This window comes from Perissodus microlepis, chromosome 18, assembly GCF_051167445.1.
Source record: "Perissodus microlepis isolate ML-2025 ecotype Zambia chromosome 18, ASM5116744v1, whole genome shotgun sequence".
NCBI classification, from domain to species: Eukaryota; Metazoa; Chordata; class Actinopteri; order Cichliformes; family Cichlidae; genus Perissodus; species Perissodus microlepis.
Window position 1 is genome coordinate 380,504 of NC_140478.1, and position 27,995 is coordinate 408,498.

At 44.0% G+C, this 27,995-nt stretch overlaps 1 protein-coding gene across 2 annotated transcripts in view; it reads left to right on the forward strand.

The window, feature by feature from the left end:
- Positions 1–27,995, forward strand: part of LOC146366364 (phospholipid phosphatase-related protein type 4-like) — a 67,922-nt gene that overhangs the window by 24,747 nt on the left and 15,180 nt on the right. For both annotated transcript variants that reach the window (XM_084913117.1, XM_084913118.1), the window contains exons 3-9: positions 4,766–4,895; positions 8,957–9,152; positions 9,892–9,949; positions 10,123–10,296; positions 19,589–19,724; positions 23,123–23,351; positions 27,371–27,986. In XM_084913117.1, coding sequence (XP_084769243.1) covers positions 4,766–4,895; positions 8,957–9,152; positions 9,892–9,949; positions 10,123–10,296; positions 19,589–19,724; positions 23,123–23,351; positions 27,371–27,986 — 1,539 coding nt within the window. The remainder of the gene's footprint in view (positions 1–4,765; positions 4,896–8,956; positions 9,153–9,891; positions 9,950–10,122; positions 10,297–19,588; positions 19,725–23,122; positions 23,352–27,370; positions 27,987–27,995) is intronic.

Consider the following 27,995-nt stretch of genomic DNA (forward strand, 5'->3'; position numbering starts at 1 on the left):
AGTTCGACTCTCGCTCCCGCAAGCCGAATGAAACCGTCATGGAACATGTAGCGGAGCTGCGTCGCCTGGCGCAGGATTGTAACTATGGCAACACGTTACAACAGATGTTGAGAGATAGGATCGTCTGCGGAATTAAGGATGACCGAATTCAGAGACGTCTCTTGTCATAAATAGATCTCACTTTTGACAAGGCTCTGTCAATTGCAGTAGCCATGGAGACTGCAAATAAAAATGCACAGGATCTGCAGACCTCAGGGACGTCAGCAAAATGTTTCAGTCTCACTAGAGGACAACAGGAGAGTCGTACCTTTAAAGGAGAAAGTCAAGAGTGTTATCGTTGCAAAGGAACCAAGCACACAGCAGCAGACTGTAAGTACAAACAAGAAAAATGTCATGCTTGTGGTAAAGTGGGACACATAGCTAGAGCTTGTAGAAGCAAGACTAAACTGAACCAGAAAAAGTATGGATCGACATGTATAAAGAAAGAAAAAAAGCAGAGTTCACACTACAGTACTCACAATGTGGGCGAGAAAGCAGATAACAACAAAACTGATAGCTCTGAAGATGACTCTTTCATGTTGAACTGTGTCAAGTGCAGTCAAGGGCACAAAAGAAAACTGTTAGGGCGTGGCAGTGTGGTACACTTGAGAAGAGTAGACCCCTACACTGTGGATATGCAAATTGATGGAACAAAGGTGAACTTTGAAATAGACACTGGATGTTGCCTAACAGTCATGAACGAAGCAACATTCAGAGAAACAGGGAAAGACAACAAGCCCCCCAGCCTGCAGCCCATCAAAATCAAGCTCGAAACTTATACAGGGGATCCTGTTAAGGTGATTGGTGCAACACGAGTCAGCGTCAAATACAAGCAGCAGAAAAAATATCTGCCCCCGGTGGTGGTCGAAGGCGACGGCCCCAGCTTGCTAGGTCGAGTTTGGCTTGAGGAAATTAAATTGGACTGAAGTGAAGTGAAAAACAGTCGTAACAACAGAAAGCTGCACCGAGTCAAAACAACAGAAAAAACACTTCAGCAAGTGTTAAGTCAGTCAGTGTGGCAAGATGGCGCCAGTGTTCACGGCAAGCCGTCTCCTCCGCTGTTGTTTGTTGTTTGTCGTCCTTCTCTCTATGTGCTGCCCTGATGTCTGCACGTTACTTGCCTGTGATCGCCAAACTCTTTTGAATCTCCGGCCATTGGACTACCAGACACAAGATTTTAAATGGAGATCTGAGAATCCTCCTCCGCTTTCGAAGGACTTTCCTGATTACCTCCGCCACTTACCATCTACCTTCTCTCAAAGGAAACGTTCACGGAGACGGGGTAAACGTGGCGGCATCCGTGTTCGTATCAAGTCCTTTTTAAAGTCCTATGTTGCGACAAATGATTGCTATTCTATAAACATCTTGTCATCTATTCCTGCCCCCCGGGACCATGCTAACTTCAGACAATTCTGTCATCGCTGGATTCGCCCTGTTGGACCTTATGGTTACCTGGACCTCCCAGCTGATCTTCCACCTGCTCGGTGCTGGGTGCGGTCCTCCAGAGGAGGTGCGAATCTCGGCAACCTTCGCCTGCTGCGGCGTTCTCCTACCAGTAACAGTGTGACCACTCTCCGTATGGCCTTGCTAAATACAAGGTCATTGACGAATAAGACTTTTATTTTAAATGATCTTATTCTATCGTCGGGACTGGATTTCTTATTCCTGACGGAAACTTGGCTTCGCCCCGGCGAACTTTTTCCCTTCTCGGAGCTGCTCCCACCTGACTACGCTTTTATTAGCTCACCCCGGACCACTGGAAGAGGTGGAGGGCTAGCTTCAGTTTTTAAAGACAAACTTCGATGTCGGCAGCTGCCACCTGTTCTGTACCCCAGTTTCGAGGTGCAGTTATTGGAAGTGAGCTGTGTCCCCTCCATCCTCTGCGCTGTGGTGTATCGCCCCTCGAAACTTATCAAGGATTTTCTTCCAGAATTTGCTGATCTGCTGGGGAGCCTAGTGCTACGTTATGACCGTATACTAATTGTCGGTGACTTTAACATTCATGTTTGCTGTGAGGACAGTTCGCTAGCTAAGGATTTCCTCGCTCTTATTAGCACCCTCAATCTCACCCAGTGGGTAAGTGAACCAACTCACACAAAAGGTCATATACTTGATTTGGTCTTATGGTCTGGATATTTGCATCACGGACATAGAGGACTCTGGGATTTCTGATCACTTCCCGGTTTTGTTTAATACTGTAGCGAGCGATGTGGACTTGAACAGTGATGGTCCTGTGCGGCAAACGCGCACGATTAACTCCCAGTCAATCGCCCACTTCATTGATGCTTTCCTTGACTCTCCCCTCTCTGATGCTAACTGTAATGGGGTTTTATCAGCGGATGAGCTTGCTAACCTCTTTTATATTACATGCGCTGACATTCTTAACTCTGTGGCACCTCTGAGGATTAAACAACCCTGGCTAAATGATGCTACTCGCGCCCTTAGGCGTGAATGTCGTCGTGCTGAAAGAAAATGGAGGAAAGACAAACTCCACGTCTCTCTGGACATCCTCCATAATTGTTTATCTAAGTATCAAAAGTCTGTTAAAGCTGCCAAATCTGCCTTTTTGTCTAGCATTATTATGACTAATAGCCACAACCCCCGAGCCCTTTTTAATACTTTTAACTCTGTGGTAAACCCTTGCACTACCACTTATAGGGACGCCTCCCCTGCTCTTTGTGATAAATTCTTAAAGTATTTCTCTGATAAAATCTCAGCTCTAAGGGCTTCTCATCCATCTCATTCATCATCAGTTTTAGACCCAGTTCCAGCCTCTGAATGCTTGACTGTCTTCCAACAGTTTGAGCCAGTGTCTTATTCTGCTTTAAAAGATACAATTGATCATCTCAAAATCTCTGGTTCCCCGCATGATATGGCCGGAGTCACCATGGTCCAGAATCCATGTGGACTATGCAGGGCCTTTCCTCGGGGAGATGTTTCTAATCATTGTGGATGCTCATTCCAAGTGGATGGACATTTACCCTGTGAAATCCTCTACATCACAGGTAACTATAGAGAAACTGCACCAGAGTTTCAGTGTGTTTGGACTACCTAAAATGTTAGTTTCAGACAACGGAACATGTTTCACAAGTGCTGAATTTGAATCATTCATGAAGCAGAATGGAATTGACCATGTGAGATCAGCTCCTTTCCACCCTTCTTCAAATGGGCTGGCTGAGAGGGTGGTCCAGACCTTTAAGGAGGGGATGAAGAAAGTCAAAGGTGATACCTTGCGAACCAGACTGTCCCGTTTTCTGTTCAGTTATCGCATCACACCGCATGCCACTACTGGTTTATCACCAGCAGAGTTGATGATGTCACGGAGACTCAGATCAGTTTTGGACTTGCTCATGCCTGATGTGAAAACAAAAGTGCAGCACAAACAATTGAAACAGAAAGAAAATCATGACACCAAGAAAAGACTAAGAAGTTTCACACCAGGAGACAAGGTCTTCATCAGAAACTACTCCTATGGCCCGAAGTGGATTCCCGCAGTCATTGTGAGAGCATCGGGTCCAGTGTCTGACATTGTTACCATTGGATCAGGTCAAACTGTGAAGCGTCACGTGGATCAGGTGAGAGCAAGAGTGGCTGACACTGTTCCCAGTACACCGGACAGGGAGGTGGAGCCATTGCATGACAAAGAAGCAGTGCCTGAGAGCTGCTTGCCATCAGAGTTGGACACATCGCCACAACCTCCGGCAACGGAGTTGCCTTATGCTCCGGAGACTCCGGCTCCCGGAGACTCCTTAATAACACCAGTGTTGTGACGTTCTCAGAGAGAGAGAGAGAGACTTTAAAGGACTTTGTTAGAGTGAGATCTTCCAGGAATAGAGCAACAATGCGCTCTGATCTCACAGGAAGGACGTACCTTCCTAGTTAGTAAAAAAGGAAAAAAAAGGAAAAAGAAACATTGAAACATATGTACAGTTGTATGGTTGTATGGTTACCTTAATTACGTGTTGATTGCTTGTTAAGCATTCTTTACATAAGCAGTTATTTTGTAAGTCCAGGGAGTTGTTGACTTAAGGGGGGAGGAGATGTGGTATCGCAGGAAATTAGTTGGTTATATAAATGTATGAGTATGCATAATAGTTATTATTCATAGATACCTACATCCTAAGTTCCTGTTATTCATCTGAAAGAAACAGAATGAGTGTGTCGTTACAATGGTAATGCCAGGAGAGGCAGTATTGGTTCTGTGTTACATTAATGTTGTAAGAAAGTGGAAGAAGAGAGTGTCCTGTAGGACGCAGTAAAATGGACACTGATGTTCTGTACATGTAAGGCTCAGTTACTTTATTTTTGTTTTTGAAGATGCAACATGTCTTGTCAGGAGTATTTTCGACTATGTGTTTTGTTTTTGATTGTTCAGCAATAAAGCTGTTTATGAGTTTTACTTTTTGCCTTTGGAGTCCTGCATTTGTCGACCAACACAGCCAACGTGACGGCGTCAGCAAAACTACTCAGTTGTTATTACTAGTATGTAGTTTTCATTTATCAAAGAAGCAATGTGTTATTGTGTGTGCAACTTAGTTTCACTTTAAGTCTAAGTCCACTTTCAAGTTTGGCTAAGGTTTAACCAAATTTTATGTTCTTCTTCATTTATTCTCCAGATTTTTCACTTGTAAGTAAATAACATGTGAATGCCCTCAGCACATCAGAGAAACTTTCAGATCACAAAAAAATCTGCTTTGCCAACACTCTTTGATTTCTTTGTATATAGATTCTGATAGGAGAGGCGATCCTGTACTGCTATCTGTCCAGGAAGTCATCAGCCAGTCAGACTGAGGCCAACATCAATGCTGCAGGCTGCAATTTCAACTCCTACATTCGCAGGGCTGTACGCTTCATAGGTAGGAGGACACATTCACTGATTATATGTATCATTTAGTTGCTCCAACAAGAACAGAAACACTAATAGATTGAAAAGCAACTGCAAAAAGGACCACTAACTTTGCTATGTGGAACAGAAAGGAGGTTCTCTCAGCTGCTCCTTAATAACGATGGAGTCATCACAGCAGACCACTCCACAGTTTTTCGTTTAGCTTAATTTTATGCAAGATACACTTCCTTAACCAAAAAGTTTATATTTTTATACTGCATGGTTACTTGAAATCAGCCATTGACATATTTGACGTTGGTATGCATTCCACAGTGTGTTGTTGCCAAAAGATGTATTAACTTCAGGGGCATATATATAGAACATTGTTATCACAGCCAAGGCCAAGGAAGCTTCTCTAATCTATATACACGTGTGTGTGTGTACGTATATGTATATGTATATGTATATATGTATATGTATATACATATATACATATACATATATACATATATGTATATGTATATATGTATATATATATACACACACAAAAAAAATTTCCCCGCTTGCCCCCGGTTAATCCTTCAAGCTCGGGTCCTCTACCAGAGGCCTGGGAGCTTGAGGGTCCTGCGCAGTATCTTAGCTGTTCCTAGGACTGCGCTCTTCGGGACAGAGATCTCCGATGTTGTTCCCGGGATCTGCTGGAGCCACTCGCCTAGTTTGAGAATCACTGCACCGAGTGCGCCTATTACCACTGGGACCACCGTTACCTTCACCCTCCACATCCTCTCGAGCTCTTCTCTGAGCCCTTGGTATTTCTCCAGTTTCTCGTGTTCCTTCTTCCTGATGTTGCTGTCATTGGGAACCGCTACATCGATCACTACAGTCGTCTTCTTCTGTTTGTCTACCACCACTATGTCCGGTTGGTTAGCCACCACCATTTTGTCCGTCTGTATCTGGAAGTCCCACAGGATCTTAGCTCGGTCATTCTCCACCACCCTTGGGGGCGTCTCCCATTTTGACCTCGGGACTTCCAGGTTATACTCGGCACAGATGTTCCTGTACACTATGCCGGCCACTTGGTTATGGCGTTCCATGTATGCCCTGCCTGCTAGCATCTTGCACCCTGCTGTTATGTGCTGGATTGTCTCAGGGTCTTTACACAGCCTGCACCTGGGGTCTTGCCTGGTGTGATAGACCCCAGCCTCTGTGGATCTTGTACTCAGAGCTTGTTCCTGTGCTGCCATGATTAGTGCCTCTGTGCTGTCTTTCAGTCCAGCTTTGTCCAGCCACTGGTAGGATTTCTGGATGTCAGCCACCTCCTCTATCTGCCGGTGGTACATACCGTGCAGGGGCCTGTCCTTCCATGATGGTTCCTCGCCTTCCTCCTCTTTCTTGGGTTTCTGCTGCCTGAGGTATTCACTGAGCACGCTGTCAGTTGGGGCCATCTTCGTGATGTATTCGTGGATGTTCCTTGTCTCATCCTGGACATCCCGGCCTCCTTCCTTCCGCTTAGCGTACAGCCTCAGGATGCTGGACTCGGGGTGAAACCCTCCATGCATGGTAAGGAGCTGGGTGCTTCGACTTACGAAAATTTTGACTTACGAAAGACCCTCTGGACCAAATTAATTTCGTACGTCGGGGTTCCACTGTATATGGTATCACTCTATCAAACAAGAGGACAGCCACATGTAACTACGACGGTGTTTGCTAGTTCACCTTACATGCATTAATGTAATAACGTGGTTAGCCTACTCAACGTAAATTACACATGAACAACATTAAGCTACTCACGCAGAGAAGAACGGCTGCTGCTGCATCATCATCCGTCATCATTTCTGCTACACTGGCAGGGCTAGGGGCCAGGACTCTCCTCTTCGGGTTTTTGGGGGATGTTGCTAACTCCGGGTCCGATAACAGGCACCACACCCGCAGTAGATGTGCTCGGTGTGAGGTCTCGCAGCAAGCTATCAAATACGGTGCATTTCTCGGCTTTTAAAAAAACACTATGCGTCACCAGGTGTTTCATCAGATTCGAGGTTTTACAGTGGCTTGCAAAAGTATTGGGCCCCCTTGAACTTTCCCACATTTTGTCACATTACAGCCACAAACATGAATCAATGTTGTTGGAATTCCAGGTGAAAGACCAACACAAAGTGGTGCACACGTGAGAAGTGGGACGAAAATCAGACATGATTCCAAACATTTGTTACAAATAACTGCAAAGTGGGGTGTGTGTAATTATTCAGCCCCTTTGGTCTGAGTGCAGTCAGTTGCACATAGACGTTGCCTGATGAGTGCTAATGACTAAATAGAGCACCTGTGTGTAATCTAATGTCAGTACAAATACAGCTGCTCTGTGACGGCCTCAGAGGTTGTCTAAGGGATTATTGGGAGCAACAACACCATGAAGTCCAAAGAACACAGCAGACAGGTCAGGGATAAAGTTATTGAGAAATTTAAAGCAGGCTTAGGCTACAAAAAGATTTCCCAAGCCTCGAACATCCCACGGAGCACTGTTCAAGCCATCATTCAGAAATGGAAGGAGTACGGCACAACTGTAAACCTACCAAGACAAGGCCGTCCACCTAAACTCACAGGCCGAACAAGGAGAGCGCTGATCAGAAATGCAGCCAAGAGGCCCACGGTGACTCTGGACGAGCTGCAGAGATCTACAGCTCAGGTGGGGGAATCTGTCCATAGGACAACTATTAGTCGTGCACTGCACAAAGTTGGCCTTTATGGAAGAGTGGCAAGAAGAAAGCCATTGTTAACAGAAAACCATAAGAAGTCCCGTTTGCAGTTTGCCACCAGCCATGTGGGGACACAGCAAACATGGAAGAAGCTGCTCTGGTCAGATGAGACCAACATGGAACTTTTTGGCCAAAATGCAAAACGCTATGTGTGGAAAACTAACACTGCACACACTCTGAACACACCATCCCCACTGTCAGATATGGTGGTGGCAGCATCGTGCTCTGGGGCTGCTTCTCTTCAGCAGGGACAGGGAAGCTGGTCAGAGTTGATGGGAAGATGGATGGAGCCAAATACAGGGCAGTCTTGGAAGAAAACCTCTTGAGACTGGGGCGGAGGTTCACCGTCCAGCAGGACAACGACCCTAAACATAAAGCCAGGGCAACAATGGGATGGTTTAAAACAAAACATATCCATGTGTTAGAACGGCCCAGTCAAAGTCCAGATCTAAATCCAATCCAGAATCTGTGGCAAGATCTGAAAACTGCTGTTCACAAACGCTGCCCATCTAATCTGACTGAGCTGGAGCTGTTTCAAAGAAGAATGGGCAAAGATTTCAGTCTGTAGATGTGCAAAGCTGGTAGAGACAGACCCTAAAAGACTGGCAGCTGGAACTGCAGCAAAAGCTGGTTCTACAAAGTACTGACTCAGGGGGCTGAATAATTACACACACCCCACTTTGTAGTTATTTATTTGTAAAAAATGTTTGGAATCATGTATGATTTTCGTTCCACTTCTCACGTGTGCACCACTTTGTGTTGGTCTTTCACGTGGACTTCCAATAAAATGGATTCATGTTTGTAGCTGTAATGTGACAAAATGTGGAAAAGTTCAAGGGGGCCGAATACGAGTTTGCATCTTTTACTGTAAAGTACAGCCAGACTTTTGACCACTTCGCCTTCGCCTTTAATCCGTAGCTCTGCTCTAAAAGAACGTACCTGGGCCCGCCTACTATCCTTGGAAAGGTAAAATGATTGGCTAGAATCCAAAGTGTATGACATCTCAAGAAAAAAATAAAGCACCGAAATGTGCGCTGCTTTTCGGTCTGGTTACTACCGTTTATGTCAGAACCGGTGCCCTGGATACCGGTACCCATCCCTACAGATAAGTGCTTGCAGACTGCAGTTTTCTGATCCATGTACGTGCACATTTTTGATTCTCCAACACGTAAATAAAGTTTGTGAACGAGGACAGAATTTCTCTTGTCATGTCTGGAGCAGATAAACAAACACTTAATAGGAGCCACTGAATAACGATGTTATGTAATATGACTATTATATGTTGGTGTATTATATGAATGCGTATAGTGTTCTCTGTTGTAAAAGCTTTCTTCTTTTACAGGTGTCCATATCTTTGGCCTGTGTGTGACAGCACTGATAACAGACATTCTTCAGCTATCCACTGGCCAGCATACTCCCTATTGGCTGGATGTATGCAAACCTAACCTGACCCACCTTAACATGTCCACCTGTGATGAAGCGTTTATCCTAGAGGATATCTGCTCTGGACAGGACATAGGGCTCATCAATGCTGGCAGGTGAGGCTTTGATTTACTGTGTGTGGGAGAGTGTGAGAGTGGATGCATGTGGGTGTGTTTTTGCACAAAACACTAGTACTGCCTCAAGTTGTAAAGTGCGCACACATTGGACAGCAGAAGCTATAGAATGAAAGCAATGTTGTCATTTCATTATTAATAAAGCACTGAACAAGAGGCACAATCCAAACTCTGTGGGCGCTTCAGCTGTATGTTTTACGTTGAGCGTAACAGTCTGTGCCTGTACACGCCAAACTGCTGACCAACGTCACTGAAATTTATATGTAGAAGGCATTGTCAGTCATCTCAGGCATCTTTTTCCAAACACCATTTCCTTCAGATTATTAAAATGTTCTTTCTGTTATGAAAATATAATTATTAAAGGCAACCTTTATGCAAATCTGTAAACGGATTAAACAGACCTACTCAGTGTGACCCATTTAATCCTTTTACTGAACAATACTGGGTCATACTTGGTACATTAAGGACAACAGATCAAGCTTTAGCTAAGAAGCTGCATTTACCTAGAGCAGATATTAAAAACCAGGTTGAGCCGTTGCCCTTCTGGTTATCCTTCCTCCTTATTGAACACCTGCTCGGGCAGATTTGTCAGCACGCACACGTCACACGTCCAAGTTTCTTTGAAAGTCATTTTTCTGTTGCACATGAATATTCAGCATTGTTCTCAGCTGTCTGAACATGATAATTAACATCAAGAACACTCTGCCGCTCTGCTTTATAGGAAATCTTTCCCCTCCCAGCATGCTACTCTGGCTGCCTTTGCTGCTGTCTACATCTCAGTAAGTGGTTACTGCATTGACACATATGAAGAACAACACTTCAGTGTGACCACAGTCCTGTTCTAACAGTTATGGCTTGTTGCAGTCACACATGTTACTTAATACACATTAATAGCAGGTTTGAATGAGGCCTGTTAAACAAACATTTGTTAACGTGAGTTTGTGTGTTTCAGATGTACTTCAACACGGTGTTGACTGACTCAGCCAAGCTGCTGAAGCCTCTCCTAGTGTTCTCCTTCGTCATGCTGGCCATCCTGTCTGGGTTAACCAGGATCATCCAGTTTAGAAACCACCCTGTTGATGTATACTGTGGGTGGGTGCTGGGAGCTGCCATTGCTGTTTACCTGGTAAAAGTTACAGTTACATACATCACGATGAAACATGAAAGCAATATTTGAAAGAATAACATATCACATTACACTATATGCTACTGTAGGCGTCTCACACCAGCTTCAGAGGGCCAGCAGTTACAGCGATAAAACCACACAGAGTCAGATTGTTTTTCTTTCTAGATTTTTAGTTTTGTGTTTGATGAAGATCGTTTCGAGGTAATATAGCTGCTTTAGGACATGTGGCTCCAAACAGCTTCAGGGGCTGAAAAGAAATCTTTCTGCTCAACTGTAGTGCAGAAACTGTTGGATACTTGCACCCACACACCATCACCCTGCAGCCCACAAACACCCAGACACACACACACAAACACACACACTGCCTACACTTTTGTGCAAGAAGAATCTTTGAGGTTTTGCTGCAGAACAACTGTCCACCATCAGATTCTCCATTTAAAGTAAATGTATTTAGTTTGCAGAGGTTCAGTGTTTCACTGGAATAGCATCTCTGCGATTAACTTTTTATTTTTTACTTGTCACTTGGATCTTCTCTTTGTAGGCTCGCTGCAGTCCGGACTCCTCTGGGCTGTTTTAGAAATATTTAGATCAGAATAAAAAGAAAAAACTCATTGAGGCTGGAGCATCCTGTTGTTTGGCTGCTGCACTGGTTCTGGTTAGCAGGAAAGGGTGAGGATGAGTTGATAGCACACAAATAAATACTTTTTTTATTCCAGGTGTTCCACTCTAGCAGAATGTTTTCAACAACATGTAAAGCTGTCTGTCACAGTGTTGGCTGCGCTCTTTCGTTGCTGTGATAAGAGATCGGTGTGGAGAGCTGTGTGATGTACTGAGAAAGGAAATTGGCACTGATTATAACGCAAACTCATATTCTGCTCTTAAATAAAAGTAGACCTGACTGGCGGTTTTTATTTATTTTTTTCTCTTGTCAGCAGACTCCTGTGGCAGTTACAGGTATAAATCATTCACACCACCAAATTATAAAACAGAAGCACAGGGACGGAGAAGTTTCCAGAATGCATTGCATAGCTGCATACTTCAACAGTTAATGGGATGAGTAGAAATAACTGATCAAGTAGACACATAACCAAAGTGCCAAAAACACAACCTGGTAGCTTTTATTGTGAAACCCCCTCCCATACAAGTTCTTCCTGTACCATATATGTGCAAAGGACAGCTTCTGAAACAGTTGTGAACTTCTACTGTTCACCTGTCCACAACTAGCATCTTTAGCTTTTTTTAATCTGCTATTCTCTCACTAGGGACAACAGTGGGTGGGGGCTGTGGCATGGCCAAAATGATTACAACCATGCACAGTGAACCTGCGATATCATTGCCTTTGAAATGGTTGCTTCAATGACAAGAACCAGGTCTGTGACCACTGGCGGTCAGTTGGCCAGTGTGGAGCAAGAGCGAGTATTGTCTTTATGGAAAAACCAGGATTAATGATATAATACATGGACACAGTGAGTAAATCAACTGGGAATCTGATCAAACACAAAACAGGATAGACTGGCAGCATGTTGCTTTATTGCTTATAACTGATTGAATTGCATTGGGTGCAGTCTGCCGCTGTCTATTGTGGCCTGGCCTGCAAATAGCATGTCCTGCTACATCTTCAGAGCAGCTGCCAAAAAACCTGCTACAGTACCAAGTCTGGATGACACTTGTCCAACATAGGTACAGTCCCCCACTTCAACCACTGCAGTGTGAAAAAGGCTTCAGGAAACACCTCGCTAATCGTTCCATCAGGCCATGAAGCTCTGGTTAATTGGGGATCGACAATTACAGGGCTCGCAAAATTTTAAAATCCCTGGTAGCCCTTCGGGCAGGCACTCTTTAGTTTTTGGTAGCCCGAAATAAATTTGAGTAGCCCGAATAAAAAAAGATTATTTTTATTGTATAATATTGTAAAGGAAACAAAACATCAATCAAAAAATTGTTAAAACACAAATTACAACAACTGTGTAAACATTACAATCAACTCAAATATCTGGTTCTAATTAAACAGAATTTTCTGTGAACTTGTTAGAACTGTGTAGAACATGAATTAGTCTGTGTCAGATCCTGAATCTGAAATTTCCACTGAAGTCTCGGATGAGAAAATGCCACTCGACGTTGAGGGCATAGCATCTCCTTCATCAGCTTTCTCTTCCTGTGCATTGCCCTCCATTTCACTGCTCTTTGTTCTTGTCGGGGTTTTATGATCCAGGTGTCTTGAACCTTTTCCAGAAAACATCCAGAAACGAATCGACTTGTCAGGGCAAAAAGATTCAACTGTTTCCCCATTAATGGAGAGTTGCATGCAGTCATTCAGTGTTTCAGGGTGTGGAGAGGTACGATGTGTTGTCTTCACTCGGTTCATGCAAGAAAATCCTCTCTCACAGATGGCTGTCGATGGACTAAGTGTCAGCATTAATTTCACCAGCAACAAGATATGAGAGAGATGTTCTGGATTCTCAGAGAGGAGATCTCTGTACAAGCAATCTACTTTGCGACCCCGGCGTTCTGCAAACCACACTTTTAGATCCATCCATTCTTGTGGAATTTTCTCTTTCTCTTCTGCATCTAGCAAACAGGCAAAATGTGTGACAAGATAATCCACCTCTTCATCCCCATAATTTGCTAGTTCTTCTCTGGGGTAGGGAAGAGTGGAAGGGTCAAAAACCTTGAAACAAGAGAGAGGCTTTTCATGGAGATTTTTAAATCTGTTGTCCATGTACTTGACTGTGTTGTCAATAATCTTCTGGATCTCTGCACCAAAGGTGTCTTTGTCTGTTCCCTCACCTCTTCTAGCAGGTCGCTGACTTTTTGTTAGCTGAGTTCCACAGTAGCAAATGCTACCATCCTGGTTCGCTGTGAACTTTGTGTCCAAGGTTTTCTGATATTCTCCTGGTTTTGTTTTTAGGCTGAGTAAGCGTGATGTTGTGCTCTCAACTAACTGATTTGTTCGTGTGATGTTTAGGTTATCATGCTGAAAATCAGTAGAGCACTTGGATAAGATGGTACTGTAGTCCAACATGAAATGCAGGAAGCGAACAGATTTCTCAGTCTTCATCTCCTGCACCACCCCCTTAGCCTTGGCTGCATCCTCGGCTTTGACATCACTTCCTTCTGCCATGTTCTCCATATGAACAACAGTGGGAGTGTAATTTTTTTCCACAGCCTTTAGACATCTCAGCCGGCTTGGAAGCCACCGTGTGCTCTTCAGCCCACTGAAATGTGCCAGCCTCTCATTTAGCAGTTCACTTATTTCTGTCAGCTCTCTTCGCTTCTTTGGGGAATAGTAGTACATCTTAAAGATGGTTTTCAGTGTATCTTCAAATTTCACCAGGTACTCACAGCCTTTCACGCTATCCAGCACGGCTAGCTCTAGTTTGTGTGCCACACAGTGGATTGTTATGATGTGGGGTATCCTCTGTTTCAGTTTCCCAGCTACTCCTGTTTTCTCACCCATCATCACTGCAGCACCATCAAAATTTGCACACACTACTTTCTTTTTCCATGTGTCCTCTCTGATACCCATGGTGTTCACTGCTTCATCAATAGCCTCTAAAATACCTGCAGCATTTGCACTCTTGACTGGCTGACATTTGATCATGTATGTGGCTATGTCACCATTTTCCCTCACATACCTGACGTGAACCAACTCCTGTTCTATTATACCAGTGTCTGTACTGCCATCTGCAAGAATGGATAAGAACCTGCTTTCTTGAATTTCCTTTTCAATCTGGTCTCTTGAAGTTTGTGCTATTGCTCCAATAAACTCTCTGCAAGCATGGTCATTGAGGTAAGTGGAACCAAGATCTAGGCCATTTGCTTTCTGAAGTTTGCAAAGACTGCTAAATTTTGCCAGTGGTAGTTCACTCTTTGCAACATAGTACGCAGTTCTAAACAGCTTTTTCAGGACTTCTTGTTGTGCTTGGTTTATTTTTAGTATGGTTTTTGCAATTGGTGTTTGTTCTGGGACAGATGCTGCAGACTGAGCACCAATGCATTTCTTGTGATGCAGAGATTTCTCATGAGTTCTGATGGGATCTTTCCTAAAATTACTGGTCCCAGTAACAAAGGCGCTTGTCGACTCAGCAATAGAGGGAAACTCACGACACACCCGGCAGAACATCATGTTATTTACCTTGTCATATTCCAGCCACAGAAATTCTTTTGTCCATGAATCCAAAAAACTGCGCTTTCTTTTTGCCCCGTAATCTGATTTATCATAACTTTTCCGCTTTGTGGTAGGCCTTTCTTTGCCTGTCCCTTCTTCATCCTGACCTGTCTTTTTTGGCTCAGCAGAACTAAAATACCTGCGTAAATCCATCTGTCTTTACACATGCCAGAGATTTTTTTTTTAAATTCTCTGCGCAGTCAACCTCTAGCACGTTTAAGCTTGCTGCGGGAGATTTCACGTGCCACGTTTGAAGAGTAAGCTAGTGAGTGATGTTGTGTCCTGTCTGACTATACCATATTGCACCACTAGAGGGTGGTGTCGTGAAATAAGAGGAAAGTGCAGTCGGGAAATTGTAGAGTTAGAATATAGTTAAGACGGCTATCTGATAACTCGATATGTCTCCCTGTTACCTCTACGATGTAAAGTTATGTGCTGCATTCATTAAAGAGCACTGTTCTTTGATGAGGACTCAGCTAATTACTCAGCTACATTTGCGAAAGAAAGCAAAGGCATTGTCATATATTTTTACTTCCTATGATAGCCCGACGGGCAGGGCTGAGATAGATTTTGGTAGCCCGACTGGAAATATCACTAGCCCCGGGACGTCGGGCTAGCGATTTTGCGAGCCCTGAATTATGACATTATCCAGCTGAAGAGAGGCTGTATCTCACTGCCACTTAAACCAAGTTTGCAGGGCCGCCAGATAGTGGTGCAGAAACCCTGTCCAGAAGCAGTCAGACAGCACTTGACAGGCCCTTCAGTGTTTACGTCTAAACCGCCCTGAATCATGATATACTGCCTACGGTACTGAAGGCGCGGACTGCCCCATCAGCCACAAACTGGCTGGATCTGGGTCTGTCAAGCTTAATGTTAGGAATGCCCTCAATCTCAACCAGGAATATTAACACTTCGTGGCTGATGACTTCTGAGCCCAGGGTTGCAGTCAGGGCAGTGCTCAAAGTACTGATTTTGCTCTCCAAGGGGCCTCCAAATTCAGGAGCTCTGGTGGGTTGCAGTGGAATTGCATTTGGTGCTCCGACAACTAAGTCTGTGGGGAAGGATTGAGGGCTTTGAAAGTTTCTTGTAACTTCCTGTCACCACCTCCTAAATGTGAAAAGTAGACCTCAATGTTTTTCACGCCAACGGCCAACTTTAACCTGCAGTGGTCCAAAACAGTACATTTCTGTTGAGATATGAAGTCTGAGCCAAGCAGGATACAGGGTCTTGGGGCTGATTGGTTGGGCTCTCCATCTTTGGCAAACAGAACAAGAGTGCTGTTCTCTTCTAGCAGCCTCACAGCCACAAAGGATCCAAAGCTTTGTCCTCAGTTCAGCAAAGAGGCCCTCTGCACATTAAACTCTACGTGTCTGATTAACAGCTTTGCCACCACATCTCAAGTCAAGGACTACAGGGGAAATCACATCATCCTCCAGACTTTGACAGTGCCATAGGCAACCACCCACCCGTATCAGCTGAAGTGATTCATCATATTGTTGGTCCAAGGTCATCAAGCAGTTTGATTAAGGGACCCGATTCCCACCTGTTCTCCCACCTGCACTCAATTTCTTCAGGAAAGCTGTCTCATTGAGCAGACTGCAAGATGCTGACCTCTGATTCCCAGAATTTGTCCACTATCGAGGTCTCTTCAGTGTTTAAAGCCACCCCGTGAAGGTGCCACGTGGTTGCCTTCACTAGTTCATTGAAGGTGCTAATCTGCTGAGCATCAGGTAGAGTATATCAAGGGGTATTTACTGCTGCAACTAGCCAGGACGTGGACCTTCTTTGCTCGTCCGTGATGCCTTCATTGTATAATGTGTATAATAGTATTTATAATAGAGTAAACCGTCCAATGGCTCGGTGGCAGCTACAGATTGGCCATGGAACCAAAGACTGTCAGCAGTCTTACCAGCTTGATAAAAGGAGCCTCCAAAAAGCCTCACTTGAGAGGGCTCCTTTGTGAAGTCTTTTGGATGAGAGGTGAAACATCTTCACAAATGTAAAGAAGTCCATTTGCCCCTTTTTAAAGCTCATCACCTGGATGACTGAGAACATAAAACCCCCATATCTTCCAGTAGTGTATTGCAGAAATGCAAACACATGAAAATGCAAAACATAACTATGTGGTTTTAGAATATGACACATCAAAATTCCACATTGGCCACTTTTTCTAGTTGACATCTTTGATTATGTCAACCAATCGTTGAGGTCCTGCTGACATAGCTCCGAGTCTCCCTCCATTAATAGTTCCCTCATTTTGTTGATGACGTCATTGGCCTCTATATTCACATTCACAGTACTTCTTGAAGGACTCACAATCACCATCTCCCTGATGGCTCATTCCTCCGAAGAGCATCTGTGGCATAACATGGGGAACACTTAATGACAAACACCCACTCCTACACCATAGGTTAGGAATTCTTCTCATATCACACCAGAGAAAGTATAATAGTGGCTGGTCTTCAGGTAGCAATCTCACCTGGTGGGATATTCCCAATATTCCTCATAGCAACAAAATCCTGCCTGAACGTCAGGAGGAACCCAGGAGAGATGCACTGAGGTTGGGTCTGGCAGTAGCAGTTCATCCAGGTTTTGGCCTTTTGTATGTCAATGAACAGCTGAACACATCTTGATTTGTCTCATTATGAATCACCATATGATGAAGAATGAATCAAGACTGGAGGGTCTAACCTTCACTCACTGTAATCACCTGCCTTCTCTAGCTTCTCAGTCTCAGCTTGGTAAGCCTCAGTCTTTTCTAGATAATGATGATAATAATAATAATAATACATTTTATTTAAAAATAGTGCCTTTCAGAACACCCAAGGACACTGTACAGCAAATAAAACAGATATATATATAAAAACAGAAAAACTGGAAATATACACAATAATAAGAGTAACAGATAAAAGTTAAGAGCATGCAGAGGTTTAAACATAAGCAATTTTAAACAGGTGAGTTTTGAGGGTGGACTTAAAATGAGTGAATGAAGTAATGTTTCTGAGGTCAGGGGGTAAGGAACGCCACAGTCGAGGGGCAGAGCAACTAAAAGCCCGGGGGGCAGGGCTAGATCTAACTAGATCTCTGCTGAGGCTCTATACCGCACAAGCTGGGAAGGACTGCTTCAGGCGGTGAAATGAGAGTGGGCGTGTTACTTGCATGTAGTAGTTGAGTGGCAAATCTGCATACTGATGCTACTTCCACTCTAGCTGTTTGCCTCCAGCAGGTTAATGACATCTTGATCCATGGCCTAGTCACTAGCTTCTTGTTTTGATATGACAGTTTAATTACCAAAGTACTGCTGCTGAGGAGATGGTGGTCACTGCTGTTTGTGGCTGCACTGTTAACATGACTTGACTCGCAATGTCTAGCCAAGCATGGTTTTCAGTGCTGCTGGCCCCCCAGGTTGGCTGAGATGGTTGTCCGATAGCTGTTGTCAGGACATATCAGCCTATCAGGAGTGGCTGAGCGTTCATAAATGGTTTCAAGGGGGAAGTCTGGAGGTGCCTATAAGTGCACTGAAGTGCCTACACAGTTTAAAAGTGTTTGGCTACACCAAGCCCATTTTACACAAGACTTTTAACTGGCACCGGTCAGCCTGGTGGTGCAGTTCACATCACCAGCAGGGATTTTTTGGCTTTGACCTATGTATAGTTCTGCTGTCAGCTGTCTAAATTGTACACACTGATCTGATACATTTGGTGTTTTGCTAGAGTAAGAGTCATACGCTTTGACCTTCTCTGTGAGCATTTGGGGAATTTTGAGCTGTTGTTAGCAGAGTTGTGACCACATCTGAAGAGCAAGAGAAATCCTTTCAGAGAGCCAATTGATCCTGACCAGAGTCCAGTGTGTCTGATGTAAAATGGTATTATTTTACTATTTGTATATTCAGTATTGGTGTTTTGGGCTACTAGTGCAGTTGTTGCCAAATGCAGTGGTCTAATTAGCTCGATCTGTTTAATCCAATCAGGGAAATCTCATCTGCACATATGCGATTATGTCAAGCAGACCCAAAAGGGCAGACAAACTCAAAACAACTCAAACTCACAATGCAGTGATGAAGGTTATTTACCGTGCAATTTGACGACACAGGAACGTACTTATAGGCTGGTAGCACATGAGGGATCGGAGGGGAGAGGGAAAACTTGACATTTTAAATTGTCAAGTTAACAGGTGGAGTTATCGAGTGAATCAATAAATCCTACCTGTCACACTTTTTACAGCAGACAGCTGGCTGAGCAGGTGAACAGGTTAGTAGGCTGGTAAGTAGGCAAACTGAGGCAGGCTGGTGACACTGAGACATCCAGGTAAGGGGAACGCTGGCACGTCGGAGTGGTGAAAGTGGCAGGAATCCAGCGCTGTTCTTCTGGCAGCTCTTGGCAGAAACAGCCATGTAACCTTGACAGAGGTTTCTCTGCAGGAGAGAGAGAATGACGGTAACAAAGGAAGTCAGAGGATTTAGTCAGAAGGCTCTTGGAATAGACTTGTTGCCTCTGAAAAAAAACAGCTGCCCCATAAACATGCCAAACAATCACCAGATGAGCCAGAGAAACCCTGGATGCCTGACCATCCACGTATTACTAAAGAGACTGAGGAAAGTCAAAAACAAACTCTGGTCAGCCTTTATCATAACCAGTGTTTGAAAAATCAAATGCTGCAAATCCGTCCCACAGATTTGTTGGTCTGAACAGCTGCATTAAGATTAAGTGAAGCAGAAGAATATTTTTCACAAGTTCGGTGTGTAATGGCCTTGAGGTGTCTTTGAACTTGAGATGATCACAGAGCTCTTGGTATTTAAACCTATGGCATCAGGTAGAAGAATCTTTTCCTCAGTCTAACTCAGTCTAAAGAGTTTTGCTACAAAAGTGATGTGACACAAAAGATAAATACATGTCAGTAACAGGTGATAATATTCATATGTCAGTGCAGTCCCCAAAATAGTAAAAATACACATCATCTTCCAGCGATTTAGTTACAGAAACAGCACTTTTACCTTAATCTTTTTTTTTGATGTTGCTATTTTTTAATTTAAAACATACAGACTGAAAATCTCGTTGGTTCAATATTCAAAAGGTTCTGTGTTAGCTACATGCTTCTCATTACTGTCAGTGTGTTTGGATGCAGGGTGTGTATGCCGTGGGGAATTTCCAGCCTAGTGAAGATTGCTCCAGGAGTACACAACCTGCCCCCATACTGAGAGAGCCACCCCTCTCCTCCTTGCCCAATGTCAGCCAGTCAGCAATTGGCAACAGCCACCAAGGTAAAGCTATGCCTGCTACTTTAAATTACAGGTTACATCATCCTGACATGTCGATTAGTAACATTGTTTCCAGAAAGAATGTTCTTAACAACTGTTTTTGATCTGAGGGGCTCTCGGGGTTCAGCCCAGTCCTAACAAGTGTGATCCTGGGCCAGTGTGAAAATACTTATAACTCATGGAAAAGCTCACAGTATGACTTTCAAGAAGCTAGAACTTGAAAATCTTTGGCATTTTTGCTTGATTGAGATTAATTTTCTTCGTTATTTTGCTGTGATTGATAATTATAGGCAAAAGAGTTGTGTATATCCAGTGAGCATGAAAATACTGCTCTTTGTCAAAATCTTAAATGTCAGATTTTATTAAGTGGGTAATATGATGTTTAAATGTCACACTATTCCTAAAGTTGATCAGCTGAAAGGTCTCTTGATACAACTGTTGTTGTCAAGTAGTATTCTCAAGACCACTGTAGTCAGTCGACTCCTCCGAATTTAAATATTCATCTTTTTTTAATAATTCATGTGTTAAAATATGAATCTTGAGTGCTGCCATTTCTAATGAAGACTGGCTAATGTAAGTGAGCTCCTAATCAGAAAGGACTGCTGTAGTTACCGACTGCACTAATTCATATTTAGTGGTATGATTTCAATTCAGTTCAGTTCAAGTCACAACAACAGTCGCCTCAGGACGCTTTATATTGTAAGGCAGGCCCGACAACAAGACAATTAAATTACCACTTTTGAGCAAGCACTTGGAGACAGTGGGAAGGAAAAACTCCCTTTTAACAGGAAGAAACCTCCGGCAGAACCAGGCTCAGGGAGGGGCGGCCTGGTTGGGGGTGATGGGAGGAAGACAGGATTAAATACACACTTTGGAAGAAAGCCAGAGATGAATAATAAGTAAGGATTAAATGCAGAGTTATGTAGAAGCAGATGGTGAAGAAGAAATACTCATCATGGGAAGCCCCCAGCAGCCTTGGTCTCCCATATGGAAAAGATTTATATAAATCTTATAAAGTTTGTATCTGTCTTGTGTGAAACTTGTATGAAAAGCATACAAGAGTGAAAACAGATTTCAAGATCCCTTGAAAATTATATAAATGAAACTTGTATGTTTTGGATACTTCCTAAAACAGTATATGAAAGTAATGAGAAAGTGGCCACTTTCATGAGTAAATCATATAAGCCTGATATGATTCAGTATATGAAGTAGGTCACATCTGATGCAAGTCTTTTATAAGTTTTTACTATTTCTTTTCCATGTGGGCAAATATGAAATAAAGCACTGTGGGTGGAGGTGGATTGGAAGATGTGCAGCAACTGTGGCCACGCCCAGCCCATTATCAGCTGATGTGGGCTGGCACTGAGATCAGCTGATCTGTTATGATTGCACTTGAGCTCAACGTCATAAACTGTCTATGAAATATCTCCAAAAGTTGATTCTGTTCATCTAGACGTAGTGTTTTCAGTGGGAGAAACGTTTTGTCACTCGTCCAAGTGACTTCTTCAGTCTCAGCTGACTGCAGGTTTCAACAGTGCATTTGCATAATGACTGAAACCAGCCCAGTGAGGGAACAATAGGCTGGGAGGTCAGTTCCTTAACCTTCCCTGTCCAGGATGTTACATCCTCATCATTGAAAGAGTGTCCACTGGCCTGTAGGTGTGAATAGACCGCAGAGTCCTGGCCTGACGAGGTGGCTCTTCTGTGTTGTGCCATCCTCTTAGCCAGAGGTTGTTTGGTTTCCCCGATGTATAAATCCTGGTAATCCTCCTCCACTTAACAGCGTACACTATGTTACTCTGTTTGTGTCGAGGGACCCGATCCTTGGGGTGGACCAGTTTTTGGCGCAGCGTGTTTTGGGGTTTAAAAGCCACAGTCTAAGAAGGCTAACCTGCCACTCTTAGACTGTGAGATTTGGGGGACATCTAAAAGTGTACCATAAACTTACACAAACAGATCAGTATTTAAGGTTTGACTCTCATCATCCACTGGAGCACAAACTGGGCGTCATCAGGACGCTACAACACAGAGCGAACACCATCCCCACTGACACAGCAGCCAGGGAGGCAGAAGAACATCAAGAAGGCCCTGAGTAAATGTGGTTATCCCAGCTGGACTTTTGTCAAAGCTGGAAAGGCTCCAAAAGAAAGCTCCAGCTGATCCAGGAGAGAAGGACAACCGCTGCCAAAGAGAAAACCTGTAGTGATCCCGTACATGTCAGGAATATCAGAGCAGCTGAGACGCATTTTCTAAACACCGGGTCTCTGTGGCTTTTAAACCCCAAAACACTCTGTGCCAAAAATGGGTCCACCCCAAGGATCGTGTCCCCCGACACAAACAGAGTAACATAGTGTACGCTGTTAAGTGCAGGAGGATTGGCAGGATTTATACATCGGGGAAACCAAACAACCTCTGGCTACAACACAGCAGAGCCACCTCGTCAGGCCAGGACTCTGCAGTCTGTTTACACCTGCAGGCCAGTGGACACTCTTTCAATGATGAGGATGTAACATCCTGGACAGGGAGGAACGCTGGTTTGAGGGCGGAGTCAAGGAGGCCATTTACGTGAAAAGGGAAAGACCATCTCTGAATCGAGGAGGGGCCTAAGGGTACATCTGTCACCATCTTACAAAGCTGTGATTGCAGCCATTCCCCAACTCTCTGTGAATGGGACTCATGGTTATTGATCAGTGGGCTTTGATCAATGGTCATGAGAATTTGCATGATTAAGGAACTGACCTCCCAGCCCATTGTTCCTTCAGTGGGCTGGTTTCAGTCATTATGTAAATGTGCTGATTATAAGATTGAAACCTGCAGTCAGCTGAGACTGAAGACGTCACCTGATGATGACGAAACGTTTCCCACTGAAAACGTCCAGATGAACAGAATCAGCTTTTGGAGATTTTCTTACCTGGATGATTGAGCGTGCATCAAGATGTCTATGAAATACTTACCTGAACACTGCGATGTCACCTGTTGGTTGGTTATGTGCGCTTATGAAGCTATGAACATTTTCATGATCTTAGCTATTTTTAAACCAGATGTCGTATCAAACTTTGAAAATGTGAGACACTCCACAATCATCGGCTCGTGATACAGCGAATGAAAAGTCAAGAACCAATAAGCATAGACGGGTTTCACCTGCTCTAAAGGGAATCATAACTTACACACTGAACATCATTTCGTTTTCAGCATGACCTGAAACTGGCGAATGAGACCATAACCTCGACATGAAAGTGTTTAATGTGGTCACAAACCCTGAGAGCCGGTGTTTGTTTCCCATAGAGCTGAAACAGAGGAGCTGCTGGCTGTGACACACTGACACTTCTGTGGCTTCACCTTAGAGACTCCCTTTCTAACCTGTTATTAATGTTTGCCTTGGCTTTGTTGTCTTCTGATAGGCCACCACACACTGGGTCCCAGCCAACCAGAACCTATTATTACAAGGACTTCTTCCCACCCCTTAGTCCCAGAGCAAACAGGACCCATGCTAACGCGTAGCGCCTCCTGTCGAGAGCCGTCTATGACCAATTTGAAGAGAGCCAGTGCTGAAGTGGAGGTGATAAGTCCGTCCAGTCCGTTAGGCAACCGTGACAACATGATGACCTTCAGCAGCAGCACACTGCCAAGGTAGCTGTTTTTTAATGAGTCCATAGTCATAGTTGCACTTTGGAATATCTAGTTTTTATTGTTTTAGTTGAAAAGATATCTTGTTTATTTTATCCATTTTTTTCATTAATTTTTTCCAGCAAGTAAAATTGTCTGTTTTAGAGATTCTGGAAAGTAAGGAGTTGCAGACCAAGACAAGCTGTCTGCAGGTTCTCGAGCCATGATCTTTGGATCGTTATAATGGAATAATGGCAATGATTGGGAAACCTAATGTAGTTTCATGTTGAGGGAGTGTTGATGGGCAATATGAGGCTGATGGGTCATTGTCACCACCTCGACAACGTTCGGGGGGGTGGGTGTCATGGACACGTACGTTTGTGAGCGTAGGTGTCCGTCGACTTCAACGTCACAGGTCACGTTTCCTGGGATTCTTGTCAATGTGATAACTTGAAAACAAGGAAACGTAGCAAATTGACACCATGTTGTCTAGAAGGCTGAGGGAAGCACTGGTGGTCGCCAGTATTTTTGAATCTTCCCTCCTTATACAATCATGTGCCAGGTGGAGGTTTTTAATAAGTAAAGTAAATTTTTATTTATATAGCACCTTTCAAGATAAAATCACGAAGTGCTTTACAAAGGCAGAAAACAGACATTAAAATCTAGAACAAAACAAAATCAACCAAAAGCGAGTTTAAACAGATACGTTTTTAACTGCTTTTTAAAAGACATGACTGAGTCCACAGATCTCAAACTCAAAGGGAGCGAGTTCCAGAGTCTGGGAGCCGCTGACGCTCTGCCACCTTTTGTTTTTAACCTTGTATGCTGGACAACCAGCAACCCCTGGTCACAAGACCTCAGGGACCTGCTGGGGTGATAAGAAAGAAGAAGATCACTGATGTAAGTTGGAGCTACAAAAATATTTGTGTTTGGGTCCATTTGAAGTTCAACGACTCTGATACTCAGAGAACGGCAACATTTTCCAGGTCCTGAATGTTCAGAGGAAAAATGTGGAAAGCTTTCATGACTTAATGTAGGTCATTTATTCTGGCAACAGGATTTATATTAACTTTCTAATAAACTCTGCAAGTATTCTGAACACATGTTTAATGCTGCTTTACAATTTGAAGATAGAGTATCATATACTGTTTAATGGTCTCGGTAGGCTACCTGGAAGATCATCGTTTTTCCCAAGCAAACAGTGGGAGATTTGGGGAAGAACAAACATGGAAGCACTGCAATACCAGTTCTTTGTATTCAGCCCTCGTACATCAGTAATTAATAGCCTGTTTTTCCATTCACACACTGCAGCTAGAGAGATGTGTTCAGAGAGATCTGTCTGATCTGTAGATGTGAGAAACCCAAATATCAAGTCGTTCATCCGGGTACCACTGAATCTAGAAATAGGTGAACAGAATGGAAAATGTAAGTAAAAAATTGAATGCCAGTTTCATGCTGCCATTACTCTTTGCCTTTCTGGATGTAGCGTTGGCTGTTAACAGGTTAACTGTGATGGAGCGGGACCTCTGCAGGGACGCCGTTGGCCGTAGAATAACAGAACTGCAGCGTGCAGTCATTGGCATTCGCTGAGCATATGAACAGACTAGATTGTGCTGTAGGAGTAAAACAGTAAGTTCTTGTTGTGTTTATAAGAGAGGACAAAGTGTGTTTTATGTGCAGATGAGTGAACAGTTCTTTCAGCCGTCGTCTTTATTAAGCAGTCTTAGCTCACAGAGTCCGCCGCCACTGAGTACACATTGAGACGTGAAACACAGTATCCAGCACATGCATACGTGTGTGTGTGTGTACACTTTTTGTTTGTTATTGTGTGAATGCATGTAGTTGGAATATTATTGGAAGTTTGGAAATACATTTGTATATTATTTTTTCTTTAATTTCCACAGTTGGCCTTGAGTGCCTTTGTTACCACGGGCAGTGTGCAATGACAGAAACAGCAAAGGGATTTCAGAGGTGACACAACTGTCTGTTGATGTGAGGAAGGAGCCTAACAGTTTGTGTGGTGCAGCTGAGAACAACTGGTCTGGAAACGACTTGGACAGAACGACTGTGGAGCAGGCACGATGATGCAAAAAGGCTCTCTGATGGAGCGGTGTAGCTGTTTCACTTTATAGATTTATACATGTACAAACAAGTATTTGAGTAACTTACTAATAGATGACGTCTCCAAGGTAACAAGAACAAACAAAACCTGGATCTAATGTTTGTGTCTGTAAAAACAAAGATCCCCTGAGGCACAGGATGTTTAAAGACAGACGGCTCAAACAATGTGAAGCATCTTACAGGAAAAAACACAAAAAGGCCATTTTTAGCCTTTATTGGACAGAGACAGTGTAGATGGACAGGGAGACAGACTCAAACCCAACAGTGTTAGCAGAACAGTCCAAAGCAGCGCCTGAGTAGAGGTGGGAGATAACAAAGTACAAATACTTTGTTGCTGTACTTAAGTAGAATTGTCAGGTACATGTACTGGAGTATATATTTTTCTGCAAACGTTACTTTTACTCCCTATATTTAGGCAAAAATCTGTACTTTCCTTACATTTCTACACAGGCTTGTTGTGCAGTCGTATCTGTCATGATTAGGCTGTGTGGCAGGCAGGACAGGACCCAAACGCAAAACTCACGGGGACACGGGGAATAAACTCAGAAAGCACAGCTTTATTGCTGGAAAGACAGATCACGAGTAATACAAAACTAAACTGGGAAAAACTAAATATAAAGCTCACCAGGAAACACAGGGAGAGTCACACACAGCACGAGGGAGAACGCGACACTGAACCGAGGGAGACGTGGACATAAATGCACAGAAGGTAAACGAGGGAAGTGGGAGCACACGGGGAACACAGCTGACACAGATAATCGTAACGAGACAGGGCAGGAGTGAACACAACATGACGCACACTGACGAGAGACTGTCAAAGTAAAACAGGAAGTGCACAGAGGTTCAGACAGGAGGAGAGAGCACGGGGAGAGCACGGACATAACGGGCTGGGGAAAACATGGAATAAAACACAAGGAGGGGAAACAAGGGTTCACAGATACACAGAGGGGAACCAAATAAGGAACATCTTAACAGAACCTAGGAACCAAGGCATAAATAAAGAACAAAATACAAAACACACGAAAACTAAGAATACTGGGCCAACATGGCCCAGGACCATGACAGTATCGCTTGCAGGGTTGATCTTCGGGGTTAAGGTGGTGCAGAAGGAGAAGCTGTGGCCTCGGCACTTCAGACGAGTGTGTTATCTACTTCCTGAGCTAACTTCATTTAAAATGCTTTCGCTGCCATTCTGTACTCGGGGCAGAAAGCAGTCACAGAACAGTTTGATGCCCTGCTCCTTTTTTGACGGCAACACTTGCTTGCTGCGCAACAAAAAATCATTTGATTCTTTATGACTGCCATTTTTTCCTACTGACCTCAGAACAGCAAAAAGTCAGTCAAAACGCCCCAGAAACAGTAAGAGTCACAGAGCTCCACAGAAACACAAGAGCCACATGTGCAACATGAAGAACAGCTGCATGCAGGCCACGGACCTCTGCATGTTCCCTGTTATGTGGCTCACGCTGCCGTTCTCCTCTCTGGATGTTCTGTCAGATACAGTGGAACCAGTAACCTCAGCATCCAGTACATCGTCCTACTGGGGAGACTGGGGCTGCCGCTGGACAGTGACATGAATGCCAGTCCCCAGGTTTCTGTCCTCTGAGTATCCATACAGTGCTGAATTATTATTTTTTTGGTGGGGGTTGTTTCAAATTAAATTATGATGCTGTGTTATATTAGAAATGTCCAGACTTTAAACAACACCATAACATGTTTGGAAATGTTCATGGGCACAAAGATAACAGAAGGCTGCTCTACCAGAACGCTAACTGGTCATTTGTGCTTTCAGTTTATGAATTTGACAGAACAATTATATTTACCAAAATCAATAAGTCATTTGTGAAGAAGCAAAGAAGATCATGAGCTCAGTGCTGTCACTCTTTTCTTTCTTCTCATAGTGTCTTTATCTTTCTTTTCAGATCCCACGGAGGTTCCTCGCTGGAGGAAGGTCGTATTCCACGGCGTCACGCTTCCATCCACGCCTCGATGGACTCAACCCGGTCCAAACAGCTGCTCAGCCAATGGAAGAACAAGAACGACAACAGGAAGCTGTCTCTGCAGGTGATAGACGGTATAAGGCCGGCCTCCTCTTCGTCTCCTCAGAGGAACATGGAGCTGCGCTGCTCCTCTGAGCCGTCTGCCATGGGTCTGGAGGTGGAGCTCCGCGGTGGAACCCACCTGCCTATAGCCACAGGCCAGGAAGCTGAGCTGCGTGCTGGGGCGCACATCCCAGTTCAGTACATGAAACTAGCAGCTAGCTCTGTTCCTATGGCCAATCATAATCATCTGTCCCATAATGGGAGCACTGCAGTGACTGGTGGGGCCAGAGTATCTATCCAGTCCCGACCTGGATCCTCTCAGCTAGTTCATATCCCAGAGGAGGAAAATCCCACCAGCAAGGATCAGGAGAGTGAATCCGAGGACAGCATCATGGACGGGGGTGGGTCAGTGAGAGAAAAGTGGCTGAGAGTGACGGAGAAGACCACCATCCCTTGCAGGCCTCTCAGTGCTGGAGGACAGCCACGTCTCATGCAGGTTTGTAAC